This window comes from Phascolarctos cinereus, unplaced genomic scaffold, assembly GCF_003287225.1.
Source record: "Phascolarctos cinereus isolate Bilbo 61053 unplaced genomic scaffold, phaCin_HiC Scaffold_4;HRSCAF=312, whole genome shotgun sequence".
In the NCBI taxonomy this organism is placed as follows: Eukaryota; Metazoa; Chordata; class Mammalia; order Diprotodontia; family Phascolarctidae; genus Phascolarctos; species Phascolarctos cinereus.
The window spans coordinates 724804115-724822489 of record NW_027555847.1 but is presented as its reverse complement, the minus strand read 5'-3'; the positions used below and the strand labels follow the sequence as shown (position 1 = coordinate 724822489).

Here is an 18375-nt window from a genome sequence, read left to right as displayed (position 1 = left end):
GCCAGGGAGGCTGGTAGTTGGAGCAGAGGAGGGGGCTCGGCATGGAGGGACCACCTGAGAGAATGCTTGGAGCTGAGAGATGGGCGTCTTGTTTGTGGAATAGCCAGAAGGCCGGTGTCACTGGACTGAAGAGTATATGTTGAGGTGAAAGAGGCAAGAAGGCTGGAACCGGAAGAGGGGGGTGGGCCATGGAAGGCTTTGAATGCCAAAGGGAGCATTTTGTATTTGCTGCCAGAGGCACTGAGTAGGGACAGTAACGTTGTCAGACCTGCATTTTAGAAAAATCACTGTAGTGGCTGAGTGGAGGGTGGACCGGAGTGGGGAGAGACTTGAGGCAGCAGACCCCCCCCCCCAAGCAGCTATTGTAGTAATCCAGGCCTGAGGCAATGAGGAATTGCCTCAGAGTCGGGGCAGAGTCAGGGAGGAGAAGGAGGTGTATTCAAGAGACGTTACAGTGGTGATATTGACAGGCCTTGGCACCATATTGGATGTTGGGGGGGGGCAGTGAGAAATAGTGAGGAGTCCAGGACGAGGTGGGGAGCCTGAGGGACTGGGAGGAGAGTGGGGCCCTCTGCAATCACAGGGAAGGTAGGAGAGAAGGGAGGGTTTAGGAAGGAAGATGATGAGGTCTGTTTTAGACACAGAGTTCAAGATGTCTGCTGGATGTTCCATTGGGGATTTCTGAAAGACAGCTGGAGATTTGAGATGGGGGTCAGCAGAGAGTTCAGGCAGGAAAAGGGGACTGAAGAATCATTAGCACAGAGATGGTCATCAAGTCCCTGGGAGGTGATGAGATCACCTAGTGAAGTGGTAAAGGGGGAGAAGAGCAGAGGGCCCAGGACAGAGCCCTGGGGGTCATGTAGGCTTAGAGGGTGTGACCTGGAGGAGGATTCAACAAAGGAGAAGGAGAAGGAGCGGTCAGGGAGGGAGCAGGAGAACCGGGATGTGGGCGGGGAAGAGTGGCCTGAACACCCAGAGAGGAGAGAACACTAGGGAAGAGGGGGTGATGGACAGTGTTTGAGGCTGCAGAGAGGCCAAGGAGAAGGAGGATGGAGAAGAGGCCGCTGGATTTGGCACCTAAGAGGTCACTAGTAACTTTGCAGAGAGCAGTTTCAGCGGAATGTTGAAATAGGAAGCTGGATTGTAAGGGGTTAAGAAGAGAGTGAGAAGAGAGAAAGTGGGGGCCCCAAGGGAGGCAGCTTTTCCAGGAGTTTAGCTACAAAGGACAGAAGAGATGGAGGTCGATAGTTAGCAGGGATGGAAGGATCAAGTGTGGGCTTTTCAGGATGGGGGAGACACGGGCAGGTTTACCGCCAATAGGAAATAGGTAGAGAGGGAGAGATTGAAGAAAAGTGACAGAGTAGGGATGGGGAGGCAGTCTGTTGGGGGAGAGGGGATGGAATTGGGGTCACTCGAACACGGACAGGGGTCAGCCTGGGTAAGGGGTGAGACCACTTCATCCTGTGAGACAGGGGTGAAGGTGGAGAAGGTGGCACGGGGCACCTGAGTGGTAGGAGATGAGGAGGAGGGAAGGGAGCTCACAGCAGATGGCTGAAATTTTTTTTTCTGGATAATGTAAGGCAACATTCTCAGCTAAGAGGGCTGAGGAGAGCCAAACATGTCCGTCATCACCATTATTATTTAATATTGTAGTAGCAATGCTAGCTCTAGCAATGAGCCAAGACAAAGAAGGGGAAGGAATCAGAATAAATAGCAAGGAAACAAAACAATCCCTCTCTGTAGACGATATGATGATATGTACTTAAACGACCCCGGGAATGAACTAAAAAACTCATTGAAACAATGACCAATTTCAGGAAAGTTTGCAAGACAGAAGATAAGCCTAGATAAATCACCAGCGTTTCTGTATACCAGCAACAAAACCCAGCAGGAAGAGATAGAAAGAGAAATTCCACTTAAAATCACTGGGGGAAGAAGTCACCATTTGACAAACACTGTTGGGAAAACTAGAGATCAGGTTGGCAGAAACTAGGTGTAGGGCAACATCTCACACCTTATCCAGGGGTGGGGAACCTGCAGCCTCAGGTTCTAGGGTTCCCTGCCCCTGCTTATACCAAGATAAGCTCAAAATGGGCACTTGGTTTAGACACATGGGGTGATATCGTAAGCAAATTAGTAGAGCATGGAAAAAACTATCTGTCAGATCTATAGGTAGGGGAAGAGGTCATGGCCAAACAAGAATTAGAGTTTCACAAGAGGTAAAATAGATAATTTTGATTACATAAAATTAAAAAGTTTTTGTACAAACAAAATAAGTGTAGCTAAAATTATTATTTTAAAAACATATTTTCATTTCATCAAATGTTTCCCAATTATATGTAAATAAATTTTAACATTCATTTAAAAAAATTTTTGAGCTCAAGATTCTCTCCCTCCCCACTCTTGAGAAGTCACAAAAAATATATTTCCATATTTGCCATGTTGCAAAAGAAAACACAGACAAAAAAGGAGAAAAATGAAGAAAGTCAAAAAAATATGCTTCAATTTGTGTTCAGAGTTCATCAGTTTTCTCTCTATAGGTAGGGAACATTTTTCATCATCGTTTCTTTCAGAATTGTCTTGGGTCAATTCAGCTAAAATTATAAGAAAAGCAAAAAACAAGAAAAATTCTTTGCAGCAAGTTTCTCTGATAAAGGCCTCATTTCTCACATATGTAGGGAGCTGAGCAAAATTTATAAGAATAAAAGCCATTATCCAATTAATAAATGATCAAAGGATATAAACAGGCATTGTTCAGATGAAGAAATCAAATCTATATATGGTCATGTAAAATGCTCTAAATCACTATTGATCAGAAAAATGCAAATTAAAACAACTCTGAAGTACCAACTCATACCTATCAGATTGGCTAATATGATAGAAAAGGAAAATGACAAATGTTGGAGGAGATGTGGAAAAAATTGGAACACTAATGCATTGTTGGTGGAGTTGTGAACTGATCCAACCATTCTGGAGAGCAATTTAAAACTACGCCCAAAAGGCTATAAAACTGTGCACATCCTTTGACTTAGCAATGCCACGACTAGGTCTGTATACCAAAGAGATCAAGGCAAAAGGAAAAGGACCCATATGTAAAAAAATATTTATAGCAACTCTTTTTGTGGTGGCCAAGAATTGAAAATCGAGGGGAAGCTCATCGGTTGGGGAATGGCTGAACAAGCTGTGGTCTATGAATGTAATGGAATGCTGTTGTGCTATAAGAAATGGTGAGCAGGTCGACTTCAGAAAAGCCTGGGAAGATTTATATGAGTTGATGCAAAGTGAAATGAGCGGAACCAGGAGAACATCGTACACAGTAACAGCCACATTGTCTGATGATCAGCTGTGAATGACTTAGCTGTTCTCAGCAATGCAATGATCCAAGACAATTCCAAAGGACTCATGATGAAAAATGCTCTCCACCTCCAGAGAAAGTGGTGGAGTCTGAATGCAGATTGAAGGAGATTTTTTTTCTTTTTTTTTTTCCCCTTGACATGACTAATGTGGAAATTTGCTTTGCATCTCTATACCTTTTTGTAATGGGTTTTGATTTCTTGCATTCTCATTGGGGGTGAGGGAAGGAAGAGAATTGGAACCATGAAAATGAAACAAAATTGAATTTTAAAAAAGGAAAGTGGTGCGGGGAGAGGGGGGAGGGCGCTGGCCTTGCTGATCCCCAAGTTCCCTCCTGGCTGGAACACCAGAAGAGCTGCTTCTTTTTCTTGCTTGTTAAGGGTTACGAAACACTTTCTTACTAACAGCCCTGGGAGGGTTAGGGGAGGCAGACTTATTATTTTACTGAGGAGAAAACAGATTCACAGAGGGAGGGGGGTGTATGTGTGTGTGTGGGGAGGGGGGTAGGGGATGTCAACAAGCACTGAGCTGATGAGCGCTTATGGTCGATGCCAAATCCAGGACTCCTGGCTCTCCAGACAGGTATTTTTCTATGACAAGGAATCACTGACTCACAGGACTGGGAGAGGCTTTAGAATGTGAAATGTCAGGGCTGGGGGGGAGCCTCAGAACAGGGAATGTCAGGGCTGGAGGGGCTGAGAACAAGGGATGTCAGGACTGGTGGGGGCTGAGAACAAGGGGTGTCAGGGCTGGGAGGGAGCTGAGAACAGAGGATGTCAGAGCCAGAGTGGCCTTGGAACAGAGAATATCAGATCCTTAATCAGATCCTTAATTGGAAAGGTTCCTAAAGTCCCTAAGGAGGATCCTGTAATCTAAATCCCTCAGTTTACAGATGGGGAAACCAAGTCTTGGGCAAGGAAAGTAGCCTGCCTAAAGTCAGACGGTTTGGGCCCTGGTACTCTGGCATCTCAAGACCTCGTAGCCTCCTCGAGGTTGAAGGCTGTGCCTCCTCTGGTCTCCTCGGTCCTCCCTCTGTCCCTCTCTCTGAGCCCAAGAGGCTGAGCAGGCTTGGCTGGACAAACGACTGAAGCTGCTGCTCCTTCCTTCCCCTCCCACCTCCAGCCAGGAGCCTCTGTGCCTTTAATAGATGCTTGCCAAGGGGGCAGGCTGCCCTGGGCAGACCAGCTCATCACTCCCTGTGCTGACTCATAGGCATGAGCATGGGAGTGCTGGGGTCCCTGCGTGGATGGGGGCTTCTGGACTACAAGACAGAGAAATATGTCCTCACCCGGAACCGGAGGGTGGGTGCTCTCCAGAGGGTCCTGCAGCTTGGCATCCTGGGATATGTAATCGGGTAAGGGAGGAGGGGTCCCTGCGGGGAGAGGGGTAAGAGAGGAGGGGTCCTTGTGGGGGGCGGGGTAAGAGAGGAGGGGTCCCTGCGGTGGGAGGGGTAAGAGAGGAGGGGTCCTTGTGGGGGGCGTGATGAGGGGGACTGTAGAGGTCATGAGAAGAGACAGCAGCCTTGGCTCCAGCTCCCTGGGAAAGGGAACTGGGGACAGACTTTGCCACAGACCAGGTGATCTTGGGCAGGTCCTTTCCTGTGGATGGGCCTGTTTCCTCCCGTGTAACGTTAGGGGTTTGAGCTACGTGGTTCCCTTCCAGCTCTGACACTCTGGTAAGTGGCTGTTGAATGACTTGCCCAGGAAAATACAGCTAATACACGTCTGAAGCAGCACTTGAACTCGGGTCTTGCTGACTGTCAGTCCAACACACTGTCCACAGGGCCGCTTGGCAGCCACATAGGTGGCTTTTTAGCCGAAGACCCTTCCCACAAAGCACCCTGATTCAGAATTCTAAGTCTACTCCCCACCTACCCTTTCTGGCCTGTGAAGGCCAGAAAAGACCTCAGATCATTGAGTCCGACCTTGAGCACAGTGCAGGAATTTCCTCTATAACCTGCCTGTCCAATGATCCCTTAGCCAGTGCTTGAACACTGTGGGGGACAGGGAGCTCACTACCCGGAGGGACAAGGCAAAGGAGACAAACAGCATCCAGTCCTGACTACATGGTAGGAGGGAGAGCCAGATAGGACTGGGGCTCAAACCCCAACCCCAATGCTTACTGTCCGTGTCACCCAGCCCTCTGAGGTGGGAAAATGCATTCCACGTTCGAGAAACAATCTAGCGTCCAGCTTGGGTGGGAAGGGTCATAATAGTGAGAATGAAGCCTCCGAGGTGGCTTGGAAGTCTGTGCTGAGGACCTTTGGGGCAGGCAAGGAGAATGTTCTGCACCCCGGGAGGCAGAAGGAAGCCCTTGATCGGGGGAGGGACAGAGTGAGACCTCTCTGTGCCTTCAGATGGGTGGGAGATGGGGAGTCCGAGGCAGGGAGGAAGGCCATTTGGGAGGGGGTGACAATGGTCCGGGTGAAAGAGGGGGAGCAGATTTACTGATGGGCCAATCCACCCGAAAAGCCCCTGCAGTGAGGGGGGGTGCGAGATCAAATCCGGGGCACACCCAGGTGTTGACGCTCTCATCATAGACTTTCCTCAACTTGTGGCCATCAGTTTGGTTTCCCAGCCTCCTGCACTAACGGTGCTCCCAGGGGATCCAGACTTCTGTCCCTCTCTGAGACGATGTGTGCGGAAGACCAAGGAGGTCCCTGATCTCTCTGGGGAGGCCTGTCCCCCTCCCCGCCCCGACTACCTTCCTGATGGCGAAGGCTGACCCATCAGCAGATGGACTGAAGACTGACCGATGGACCCAGTGACCCCATGAAGGAGGGAGGGAATGACCAAGGGGGAGAGGAAGTACCTTGGGTCCTTTCTACTGTTACCGAGGTCTATTATTTTCCTGGGTAGGTGGTCCCTTCTCTTCAAGAAGGGTTACCAGGAGAAGGAGTCTGATCCCCAGGTATCGGTCATCACCAAGCTCAAGGGGGTCTCTGTCAGCCAGATTGAGGCGCTAGGAAACAGACTGTGGGATGTGGCCGATTACACGAAGCCCCCCCAGGTGAGGCTCTCCTTTCTTCCAGGGTGAGGACGCTTCCTCCCTTTCCTGCTAGACACGGGTGCAGGAGGCCAGGTTCCATCACCGGCCTCTGCCAGCCTGTCCAGCACCAGCCTTGTTCCCGGCTGCTTCCGCCCTCACACGTCTTTCCTGTTTCGCCTGCTGAATCCTCCTCCATCCCTTAAAGCCCATTTCCAATGCCACTTCCTCCAGGAAGCATTCCCTGGTCTTTCTATTGGTGACAATCTTCCCCAGACTCACTTGGCACATTGTCTGGGAATATTGCACATCCTGGCTACAGATGGTGAGTGCTTTCAATCAATCAACAGGCATTTACACGATGGATACTGTACTGGGGCTACAGAGACAAAAATAAACAGTGCCTCCCCTCAGTGAGATTCCTTTTGATAAAGGGAAGACAGCCTGTGCACATATAAATAGATGCAGAGGGAAATCCGAGGTAACCGAGGCTCCCCTGGAGCAGAGGCACTGGTAGCCAGTGAGGGAAGGAGGGACCAGAAAAGCCCTCTCTTGGTTGGAGCTTTGACTAGGCAGAGATGAGAACATGCCTGTCAGGCATAGGGTACAGCCTGGGCAAAGGTGGGGAGGTGGGAGAGGGAGTGTCTCATGTGATGAACGGCAAGAAAGCTTGTTTTCGCCGGATCCTAGAGCGATAGATGACAGGAAGGCTGGAAAGGTAGGACAGAGCTAAACCGAAGGAGTCTGTATTTTATCTTAAAGGTCTTTATTAAAAATTCCTAATACAAATTAGGAAGCCTCTGAAGGATGTCAGGCCGGGAGGAATGGGGTCAGACCTAAGCTTTAGCAATAGAGATTAGGAGGGGGAAGCTAGATGGCACAGTGGATGGAGCACTGGCCCTGGATTCAGGAGGACCTGAGTTCAAATCTGGCCTAAGACACTAGCTGTGTGATCCTAGGCAAGTCACTTAACCCCGTTGCCTAACCAAAAAAAAAAAAAAAGAAATAGGGATTAGGCGCTAAAGCCCCATCAGGGAGAGGACTGTGCTTTATCTAAGCCTTGCATCTTCCCAACACAGGGCTCTGTATATAGTTGATATTTAATAACTATTTTGTGGAAGGCATATTGAATTAGAAATAGTGCGGAGTTGTGGGGAGAGGGCAGGACGAGGAGAGGTGGGGAAGGGGCTCCAGCTGAGGAGGCCATTTGGGACGGGGAAGGGCCCGGTGCCTCAGTCATCCCAGCACCATTCCCAAGAACTGAGGGTGTTCAGCCCCTCCAAGAAATGGCTGGGGACAGGATCATCGGCCGTCGATGTCTCTGAGTATTTTAGAGGGCTCCCGGTGTGGTTCTGCTTGTCTGGGGCAGAACAAGGCGGCGGGGGAAGGGGGCGAGGAGGGAAGTTTGGGGTGTATATGTGTGCGTGTCTACACTGTAGTATGATTGTTTCTGGGGATGGGGGATGCTGGGGATGCTGGGGAGGAAGGACCCTTTAGGATGAGGCCTGTGTCCCCGGGAGGCCGTGAGCAGAAAGCACACCCCAAGCAGAGGTTACTTTTGGCACCCTCTGATTTCAGCCCCTGGGGGCAAGGCTCTGATTGTCCTGCCTTAGTTCTGTCTCTGAGGCCCCTTCCAGATCCGAGCTCTAAGGTTACCCTGGGTCCTCAGAGAAGTTCTAGCTCAGGCCTTTCGTCTCTTAGGGAGAAAACGTTTTTTTCCTGGTGACCGATTTCCTTGCCACACCAGAGCAAGTGCAGGGGACGTGTCCAGAGGTAAGACCCTTCTTGGAGCCCCTTGCCACCCTGGGGTCTTTGGCAGGCCCCAGTCCTGGGGAGGAGGGAGAGCGAGAGCTCCAGCTTCCCTCCCCTGCCCCCAGCTCAGCCCAGGGAGAAGACCTGGAGGGAGCTCTTGGCTGCCCTGGGGGCCAGAGGAGGCCCTGGGTTTCCCTGTGCTCCCAGCCCTTTGGGTCAGGCTGGCTGTGGGCTGCTATCTCAAGGCTGTCAGAGGGAGGGCCTTGTGATGCCCAGATTACAGAAGCCCCTGAACTTCTGAAACAGCGCCAAAGCGCCAAAGCCAATTCCACTGAATACAGCCAACAAACATTAAGAGCCTGCTGTGCTGTCAAGGGAAAGTCCGGTGTAGTGGTGAGAGTGCTGGACCGGCTGGTCACAAAGAGCTGGGTTCAAATCCCACTCCTGACACTTAGAAGTGGGTGGTCTCAGACAAACCACTTAGGCCCCTCTGAACCTCAGACAACTCTCCAGATGGGCTGTGATCTGTCTTGGTGGAGGGGCCTCCCACACTGATGACATCACACACGTATGACCCATGGACATATATGTATGAGGCACCCAAACCCTCAGCCCTCAGATGCTGAGAATATCGGAGGTGGGGAACATGTCAGCCCACCCTCCCGTCCCATGCAGGCATCTCCGTATCTTCTCTAACAGGGAGTTATACCTGCAGTGATGGGGAGCTCACTACCTGACATGGCAGCCCACTCCACTGTTAGGATGGTCTTCCTAATTGCTCTGATAGGGGTTTGGGGACTGAGGTGTTCTGGTCGGAGGAGTTCAGAGGGTCAGGCATTCTCTCTTAGTCTCAAGAGGTTGGGCTGTCAAAAACTTTGCGTGAAGGAAAAGGGACAGGTGCTATAGGAGAATGGATAGAAAGGAATGTGTCCCTGGAAGGCAGGGCAGCGGAGGCTCCCTTGGGCGGGCCAAGCAGGACCAGGCTAATCCCTCCTTCCCCTGTCAGTCCTTCAAATAAGGGAAGACAGTCTCCCTGTTACCCCGAGTCTCCCTCTTTTCCCCTGTCCTCTGGTCTCCTTCCTCTCTTCTGCTCTGTTCTGACGTCCTGTCTCCCCTCTCCTCCCTCTCCCCTCTCCTTCCTTTCCCCTCCTCTCCTCTCCCTCCCCTTCCCCCTTTTTTCCTCCTCTCCTCTGGTCTCCCTTCCTCTCTTCTGCTCTGCTCTGACCTCCTGTCTCCTCTCTCCTTCCCCTCTCCCTCCCCATCTCCTTCTCTCCCTCCTCTCCTTCCTCCTCTCTCTCCCTCTGCCCTCTCTGGGTTTCAGTTTCCTCCTGGTGTGATGACGGGAGGTGAGCGTGGGGGTGGACTAGATACTCTCTGAAAGCCCTCTGTGATTCTGGGGGGATCTATTTCTTTGGAGGGATCGTAGCTCACGCTTCCCCTTCTTTCCCCCACCCCAGCACCCCTCTGTTCCTCTGGCTCCCTGCCTGGCTGATGAGGACTGTCCGGTTGGAGAGATACTGAGCCACAGCCACGGTACCGATCTCACGCCTCGTTCCCCACCCCAGCGACCTCCCAAGTGTGCTGAGCACTGACGACCAGAGGGTGCTCCTGGGGGGCAGCTGGGTTGGAATCCCAGGATCTGAGTTCAAATCCTGATGGTCTCCTGTGTGACCTTGGGTCACCCCTGAATTCTCCAGGCCTCAGTTTCCTCTTCTGTAAAAATGAGGGGAGGGGGTTTGGTCTCCAAGGTTTCTCCCAGCTCCAAATCCCATGGCCCTGTGATCTTCCTCTTAGACCAGAGATGCTTGGCCCTGGTCCTAACCCAGGCTGGAGCCCAAGTGGCCCCAAGCTCAGAGAGGAAGGACTCAGTTGGCTTCTGTTCCAGGAATCAAAACTGGGAAGTGCATCATGTTTAACTCAACCTACCAGACCTGCGAGATCTGGGGCTGGTGCCCTGTGGAGAGCGGCAGCACGTCCAGGTCTGCCCGTCCCCTGCTCTGACCTGCCTGCTCCATCCCAGAGTAGTCGAAAGGAGCCCCTGCACTTGGGACTTGCCCACCAGGGCAAGTGCCCTGGATTCAAGTCCTGGCTGGGTGACTGAATGCATCATGTCACTCCTCTGAGCCTCAGTGTCCTCATCTGTAAAATGGGGATAATAATACACATCGCTGCCCCCCTCCTGGGGTTGCCGTGAGGAAAGTGGGAAGGGAGGGGAGAAATCCCTGGCGGGTCAGGAGAGCTGGATTTGAGGCTTCATTCTATGGCTAACTCACTGGTGACCTTGAGGAAGTCCCCTTTGTAAAATTGGTGGAGTCACCCTGGCTTTGCCCCTTCCTGAGGCTCCTGGGAGGCCGAGGGTCTGCAGTGGGCCCACTTGCCGTTGTGTGCTGAGGGGCAGCCTGGGGAGGGCCTGGCAGGCTGGGGCCTCAACTGTCTGCATCTCCCCCTCCCAAAGGAAGCCCCAGCTGCTGGAATCGGAAAACTTCACCCTCTTCATCAAGAACTCCATCACCTTCCCCAAGTTCAACTTCTTCAAGTAAGTGGCTGGTGTGGGAGGTGGGGTGGCTCTGGGGAAGAGCCTCCCCCGAGGCTGAGTGAGGGGGCTGGACTGGGGGAGCTCTGAGGCCCTCCACCCACCCACCCAAGCTTGGACATTGTGTTCCAAAGTCCCTCCCAGCCCTGACCTTCCCTGTTCTAAGGGCCCTCCCAGCCCTGACTCTCCCTGCTCTAAGGGCCCTCCCAGCCCTGACCCTTCCTGCTCTAAGGGCCCTCCCAGCCCTGACCCTCCCTGTTCTAAGGGCCTTTCTAGGTTCTAAGGGTTCTCAGTCCCATGGTCCCACCATTCTAGGAGCTCTGTTGAATTCTGGGGTGAGAAGCCACCTTCTCTTTTGTTTGGGAATGTTGTTCCCCTTTCCAATGTCCCTGCTGGACACACAGGTGGGCTTTTGTCCCTCAGGACCAACACTTTGGAGACATTGGATAGCACCTACTTCAAGAGCTGCAGGTATGACGCCCTCTTCAGCCCTTTCTGTCCAGTCTTCCGGGTGGGGGATGTGGTGGAGGCAGCTGGAGAGGACTTTGAGGACCTGGCCCTCTCGGTAAGTGGACCTGGGGGTGCGAGCTCCCTGGCCTCACCCTTGGCCCCAGTCCCATGACCCCCAATCTATACCCACACACAGAGGGGCCCCATGACCAGGCTGGATGGGCCTCCGCCCTGCTGCTTTGAAGGGCAGGGATAAAAAGTGGGGGCAGTGGAGCACTGCATGCAAACTCAGAGGACTTGAGTGCAAATCCTTACTCTGTCACTGCCTACCTGGTGGACCTTGGGCAAGTCACCTCAGTGCCCTAAGTTAGCCTAGGTAGCCTCTGAGATCAGACTAGGTAGGAGCCCACAGTCCTAGCCATGGATACTGCATGCCATGCGGGTGTGAAATGCCCTCTCTTGGCTTCAGTCTCCCCTTCTGGCTCTGCTATGCTGTGATTCCAGTGTTCTGGGGACTCTGGGTCCTGACCCCCCAGCCCTGGCTGGAAGCCCCTGCTCGCAGTGACCGGCGGGCTCCTGCTTTTGGCAGGGGGGAGTTGTGAGGATTCAGATCAGCTGGGACTGTGACTTGGATCGCCCTGGCATTGAATGCCAGCCCTGTTATTCTTTCTGGCTGCAGGAGAAGGGCTATAACTTCAGGTGAGGGTCCAGGCCCCGCATTTGGGGAGGGAAGACAGGGTGTGTGTGTGTGTGTGCTCATTCACTGCTGGGGAGGGAGCTGAGGGGCCACTGTCCACCCTGGTGTGGTCTGTTCAAGGGTTCCTGTGTCTTCCAGCTCTCCTTGCTGTGCCTCCTCCCCACTCAGGGCCTCAGTTTCCTTTTCTGTAAAATGAGAGACTGTCTCAGGTCCTGAGCAGCCTCTCCCTTCAACTCTGGTCATCCAGGGTCCTGTTGTCCCCATTCTCCAGGACAGCTACGCATTGGTGGAAGCCTCCGGGGATGGAGGCTCGAAGCCTGTTCAAACTCTTTGGGATCCGATTTGAAATCCTTGTGGCTGGGCAGGTAGGGGCTGGGCCCGGGTGCATGGTGGGATGGAAGCTGGACAGCCCAGCAGTCGATGTAATGGGTCAGGGGGCCTCCTCTGGGCTGGGTCCAGCCAGCTCCTGAGTTCCCTCTTCATGATGGTCACTTATCAGAAATGCTCTATGGGGGAGCATCCCCTTCACTGGCAGGGGATTGGACCAGATGACCTTTGGAGAACAGCAGGGTGAGGACAGTGGAAGAAGGGGGGAAGAGGCCATAAGACCCAGGCTCGGATTTCATTGTCTGCTTGACCTTGGCCAAATCCCTCCTCTGGGCCTCAGCTTCCTCATCTGTCAGATGAGGGGGCTGGATTATATGGTCCCCCAGGTTCCCTCCAACTCTGGGTCTGTGAGCCTACGACTCTATTTTGATGACCTCAGGCCTCAGTACCCTTATCTGCAAAGTGTGTAGGTCAGACTAGGTTATTCCTAAGAGACCTTCCTGTCTAAAGCCCCTGATCCACCCCACCAGCCTATAATAAGGGGCCCAATCTGAGGCTGTGCTGGGAGCTCCCGGTGGGGGAGGCCTGTGGCCTGAGGACCTCCCCTCTCCCAGGCAGGGAAGTTCAGTGCCATCTCTACAGGGATCACGCTAGGCACAGGCATGGCCCTGCTAGGGGTGGTGAGTCTGCTGCCAACCTTTCTCTCTGGCAATGCCATAGGTATGTGTGTTGGGGGTGGCATGGGAGAAGGGACCCTTGGAGTGGGGTATGTACTCCTGGGGGAGGAGGAAGATACCTCTCTTCAGTCCCTGGAGACTTGGATCTGGTGGGGAGTGGGGTGCTCTGGCTAGCCTAGCACTGTCCTCCCCTGTAGGTCACCTTCCTCTGTGACCTGCTCTTGCTTTATGTGGATGGAAAAGCTCCTTTCTATTGGGGGAAGAAGTATGAGGAGGTGAAAGGCTCCTTCCTCTCTGCTCCTTGTCCCATGACTGAGCCTGGCCTGGGGGTCTGTCTGTTCCCAGGGGCAAGGACTGGCGGGGCTGTGGGAAGGGCTGGGGGCTTCATCTGAAGCTGGAAGGGACCTGTAGTCCAACGCCCTCATTAATACATTCAGTGGGTGGCTGAAGGTCATGCAAGTATCTGGGTCAGGCCCCCTGACTCTCCCTTGGGCTCCCCACCCCACTGGGCTGGGGCTCATTCTGCTTGGGGCAAAGGCTATGATGGGTCACTGAACAGCAAAGGAAGCATCCATCCTGGTGGCTTCTGCCCAGGCCCATTCCCGTCATCTCTGATGTCCTTTGGGCCAGGCACCAGGGCCTGAGCCATCTCTCTGCCTGCAGGCAAAGGCCCCCAAGATCAGGGGAGAACAAGAGCGAGCCTCGGCACCGGGGGATCACGAGGGGCCCGGAGGCTCGCAGTCACAGTTGAGCCCAGCCACGGATTCCGATCTCACCGCTGGCAAGGAGGGCCTGGATGCTGGCATGGCCTAGCCTAGGGCTGCCCAAAGGACCCCAGCAACACCATTTCCATGCCCCTGGGGCTCCAAGGCTGTAGTTCATTTATCACTGCCCTTCCTGAAAGAGCCCCAGGATGGCTCCTGAGACCTGAAACAGCCACATGGGCATGGTTCTGGGCAACAGTGGCATGGGCTCCTCCTTTCTAGGGGCTCCTGTTCAGGGAGCCTGAATCCTGGCCTGGGCTGGCCCGTGCCTCACTTTCCTGATCTGTTAAATGAGGAGGTGCACCAGACGGCACCTGAACTCCTCGATCCTTTGCCCTAGAGCTCCTCCAGAGGCTCTGACCTCCATCCACAGACCTTCTGGGCACCTTCCTCTGCCTCTGACTTTGGGACCTAGAGTCTGCCCACCCTGCTTCTCAGATCACTCCAGCCCCTGCAATAATGAGAAGACCTCTGCCCCAACTCTGTGACTTATTGGGGAGGTGTGTGTGTACGTGACTGTGTGTGGGTGTATGTGAGTGTGTGTGGGTGTGTATGTATGCGTGTGTGTGGGTGTGTGTGCACATGCATGTGTGTGTGTGTGCACACACGTACACATGTGTAAAAGGGGGGAGGTGCACAGACCTCAGACTTAGCGCTTGAAGGGGCCTCAGTGGCTCAGCCACCCAGACACGAAAGGGATCCCCATACCACCTTCCCAACAAGTGGCCAAGCTGCCTTTGCTTGGAGACATCTAATCACAGAGAGTTCATCACCCCTGAGCCAGCCCACTCCACTTTGGGATAGCAATCCTCAGTATGCTTTTCCCCTACAAAATAACTTGTCATGGTAAAGTCTGTAAAACTCCAGGGCACTGAGCTCCCTCCCAGCCCTGACATCCCCTGTTCCGAGGCCCCTCCCAGCTCTGACACCCCCTGTTCTCAGGCCCCTCCCAGCCCTGACATCCCCTGTTCCGAGGCCCCTCCCAGCTCTGACACCCCCTGTTCTCAGGCCCCTCCCAGCCCTGACATCCCCTGTTCCGAGGCCCCTCCCAGCTCTGACACCCCCTGTCCTCAGACCCCTCCCAGCCCTGACATCCCCTGTTCTGAGCCCCCCAGCTCTGCCACTTTACCCCGGTGTTACTGAGAGCTCAGGAGCCTTGGGAAGATGTAACAACACTTTTAATGGGGCTGTTTTAGCTTAGCTTTGACAGGGTAGGCTGGGCAGTAGGAGTCAGGAGGTTGGATGCGGCCTCTTGCTCATTCTTCTCCCTCCTTCCCCATCCCCATATTCCTAAGGAGAGCTGGGCATGGCCACCGCTGGGCTTCTAAGCCTGCCACAGGCCAAGCGAGAGTGACCCACAAGAGTCAGGCTGCCTCCCACTCCAGACCCTCGGCCAATGACAAGCATGTGGTCAGAGTGGACTTCATCTTGCACCTTCCCTTGAGATGACAGGATGTTCCTTCTGCAAGTTCTCTGGTCTTAGTGATCCCCATCTTTCACCAGCTTTGCCTCCAAGGACGTCTGCCCACCTCTCCAAGGATGGGCCTCCTCATTCAGCAGCTACCCCCACCCCCAAACACAGTGGCACAGACTGGATTCCCATGACCCCAGGCTCAGCTGGGCTCTTTAAATAGATTCCTCATGACCCCAGGAATGCTTGGGAGCCTTTGGGAGGTGGAGTGGAAAGCCAGAGACGGGAGCAATGCAGCAGAGAGCAGCCCTGCCCCTGGCTCTCCCTTTCCTGGAATGAGCTGAGCATGCTGTGAATCCTACCTCTGACACCCGGCAGGGTGAGGGGAACTATTCAGCCTCCAGAGTCCTCAGGGACCCTCAGCCACAGGAAGGAGAAGGGAGGGGAGGCGCCAGGGTTCAGGCAGGACACGTGGCTTTGGGCTTGTGTGGTGGGGGACACCGATGCCCCATTGGAACCTGGGTCTTGGAAGGTGAGCTATGCAGACCCCAGGGGGCTGCCCCAGGCCTGCCTCCTGGCCTTGCCCCTGCCTCCTGGCTGCTCCCTCCTCTGCCCAGAACAGACCCAGTCATCTCCAGGCCTCCTCCTTAGAGGGTAGGCTCCGGGAGGGCAGGGAACCCCGGGGCCCAGGGCCTGGCCACCCGGTGCTCAGGAAATGCTTGGATGACCTCTTGTTTGCACCCAGTTACTTTCATGTTGTCTTCCTCATTAGATTGGGAGCCCACAGAGGGCTGGCACACAGTACAGCTTAACTAATGCTTGTTGACTGACTGCCTGATGGTGGGGGGGGAGGTGGGGAAGGGGGAAAGAGGGAGGGCCACTAGCTTCAGGCCACAGGGCGGTAGAAGAAGCTGCCGCTGAGCACCCTCCGCTTGAGCTCCTTCATCAGCAGCTGCCGCTCGCGCTGTGCCCCCTTCATTATCCCGCGGTTCTCCAGGGCTCGGCGGGACAGGTACGGCAACACGTCCTTCACGGGGCCATATGGGACGTATTTGTAGACCGGAAAGCCAGCTTGACCTGCCAGGTCCCCCAAAAGCCAATTACTCCCCACTCCAGACTGTCTTGGGGGAGGGAGGCTCCCAGGAGCACCAGGACTTTGAGGCCCTCGAGGTGCAGCTGCCCCAGAGCGAGAATGACCTCGGTTCTTCCCCAAACAAGTGGTCATTGTCCAGCCTGCCTGAAGCCCCCGGGATGGGAAGCTTGTGGCTTAGATCAGGCCTCGGGGGGCCTCTTTCCAAGTCCCCCCTTTGGCCCCAAAGAGCTGGACGCTCCTCCCCCTCTCCCCAGGCTCCTCTTCCTCAGCCGCTTTGATACATGGCACTGGTCAAGGACGCGGCCTAGCCAGGGCCAGTGGGACCCCCGTGCAGCCCATGGTCACCATGGCTCTCCCGCTGCCACCTCCCACCTGACCTGGCTCTAGCTTCCTGCCTGCGGCTTTAGGATGCCTCATGAAGCACCCGCCACCTTGAACGCGGGACCAAGGATCCGGCTTGACCTTTACTCCCATCAAATGTCAGCCTAACCCACATCCCTACTTCACTTTAAGGTGTGTAAAGGGGGTCTTGTTGGCGTTGCTATCCCCATTTAACAGAAGGGGAAATGGAGGCTCACATATCCCGAATTTCCATCAGAAGGGACTGGGGGTCTGCCACCTCCCAGACAGTTCCGATTGCTGGCCTGGGGCCTAATGCCGTCCCTCTGGGACTTCTCACTCCATCTGGAGCCGAGACCTGACAGCTCCTGTGTTCGAATTCTACCTGTGACACTCACTACCTGGCTGACCTTGGGGGCAAAGGCAGTCATAATGATGGTCTCATTCAGCTCCCTGGGCCTGCCTCAGTTTCCTGGCCTATAAGCTGCCTGGCTGGCTCTGCAGGGAGGATCTCGCGTTCTCCCTGGGTCTTTCCTTTCCCTTCCTCAGCCCCCTCAGTGCCCTCATAAGTTATAGGTTCATCTCCTGTGCCTCGATGACTTCTGGCTTCTCCCTGCCTTCACGGCCTGTGGCTGGACCTGGAGTCCATAGAGACAAGGCCCAGCCCCTGCCCTGCCCTCTCCTGTTCTGTTCTGAGGCTTCCTCAGAAGCCCTGGGGCCATGGCTGGGGCAGATGGGGGCACTCCCCAGGGCAGAGGCCCTTCCCCGATGTAGGTAGCCAGCCTCCCGGGAAGCCCCTGGGACCAGGGGGCACTGGCTAAACTAATCACTATGGAGCAAAGTGGGAGCGGGCACCACTCACCCAGGGGGAAGGAGATCTGATCACACATGCCCAGGAGCTGTCCAAAGTACACCTTCCTCTCTGTGGGATGCAGGCCCAGCTCTTCCATCCTGCCAAACAAAGGCCAGGGCTAGGGGAGAGCCAGACCCTGAAGGGAACCCACCCCAACCTAGCTGCAGACCCTTGGGGCTTCATCCAGCTGGCTGAGGAGCAGCCAGAGACAGAGACCTCACCACCATGGCCGAGGGGCGGCCAGGGACAGAGACCTCACCACCATGCCCGAGGAGCGGCCAGGGACAGAGACCTCACCACCATGCCTGAGGAGCTGCCCACCCTGCTAAGGGTCAGCGCTGATAAGCAGTAAGGCCCTTTTCATACCAAGCCCCAATCTCCTTCCCTTAGAGGCCAGGCAGAACAAATCTCACCTGTTTCTCGTGCGCCAGCCCCGGGCTCAGAGCCCAGGGAACGCACATTCCTGTGAGCTGCCTGGCCCACCCAATGCCCTTGCTTCTAGACCCCGATGTTAGTCTGGGCTCCTGCCCAGGCCAGCCCCAGTCCCCGGGGTTGACCCTTCCCCCACCCTCTGCATCCTGTCAGATGAGGGGTAAGACTAGCCCAGGAGAGGCTCCATGGGACGGTGTGGAATTGGAGTCACAGGCCCCGAGTTTGAACCCTGCCTCCTGCCTAAAGGAGGGGGCTGGGCCGAGGGCCTCTGACCCCACATGCCCTGCACCCACGTAACAGCCCACATTTCTTGGAGCTTTAGAGCGTCCCAATGTTTTCTTTTTCCACAACAAACCATGACGTAGTATGGTCACCTCGATTTGGGGATGGGGAAACTGAGGCTCTGAGAGGCAGCAGCAGCGGCTGGAGCCGCAGCTTTGCCTCTGGAGGTGGGGTACTCCTGGTGAGGAGTTGCCTCTCTGTGCAGATCACTACCCCTTTATGCCTCCCCTCCAGGATGGGCAGAAGATGGAGACCAGGCTCCTCAGCCCCTCTGGCATCCCACCCTCTTCCTTGACACTTTTCCCATCTCAAGGCTTGGGGACAGGAGGCAGAGCTGGTGCTCGGGGTCCCTGCTGCCTCCTTAGGAGGAGCCCCAGGCCAGCTGGCAGCGGCCAAGAGTTAAACCAGGAGCCAGTGAGAGGTCCA

The 18375-nt window shown here is 54.7% G+C and overlaps 2 protein-coding genes across 3 annotated transcripts in view; one reads left to right on the top strand and one right to left on the bottom strand.

Moving 5' to 3' along the window:
- Positions 1 to 6244: 6244 nt before the first annotated feature.
- On the top strand, positions 6245 to 14019 carry P2RX6 (purinergic receptor P2X 6). Of its 2 annotated transcripts, none has more exons than XR_013486514.1 (12): positions 6245 to 6363; positions 6574 to 6664; positions 8041 to 8112; positions 9549 to 9624; positions 9977 to 10070; positions 10547 to 10627; positions 11048 to 11189; positions 11664 to 11773; positions 12043 to 12136; positions 12713 to 12818; positions 12973 to 13050; positions 13439 to 13527. XR_013486514.1 is itself a non-coding variant. In XM_078154478.1 (12 exons), the coding sequence occupies exons 1-12, from the start codon at positions 6335 to 6337 to the stop codon at positions 13586 to 13588; spliced, it is 1083 nt and encodes a 360-aa protein (XP_078010604.1). In that variant the 5' UTR covers positions 6245 to 6334; the 3' UTR covers positions 13589 to 14019. The 2 variants fall into 2 exon arrangements, 1 of the variants encoding a protein (XP_078010604.1); XM_078154478.1 differs by having other exon boundaries at positions 12713 to 12778; positions 13439 to 14019.
- A 680-nt stretch (positions 14020 to 14699) lies between these two features.
- PRODH (proline dehydrogenase 1) overlaps positions 14700 to 18375 on the bottom strand; it is a 34686-nt gene continuing 31010 nt past the window's right edge. The window contains exons 13-14 of the mRNA XM_020996546.1: positions 17245 to 17333; positions 14700 to 16027 (exon numbers count right to left, since the gene is read on the bottom strand). Of these exons, the coding sequence (XP_020852205.1) occupies positions 15837 to 16027; positions 17245 to 17333 (280 nt within the window). The 3' untranslated portion in view covers positions 14700 to 15836. The remainder of the gene's footprint in view (positions 16028 to 17244; positions 17334 to 18375) is intronic.

Coding starts and splice junctions, on each gene's coding strand:
- P2RX6 (XM_078154478.1), top strand. CDS start 6,335: ATGTGGCCGATTACACGAAGCCCCCCCAG. Junction 11,190..11,663: donor TTGAGGACCTGGCCCTCTCG/GTAAGTGGACCT, acceptor TGCTTTTGGCAG/GGGGGAGTTGTGAGGATTCA. Junction 13,051..13,438: donor GGGGGAAGAAGTATGAGGAG/GTGAAAGGCTCC, acceptor CTCTGCCTGCAG/GCAAAGGCCCCCAAGATCAG.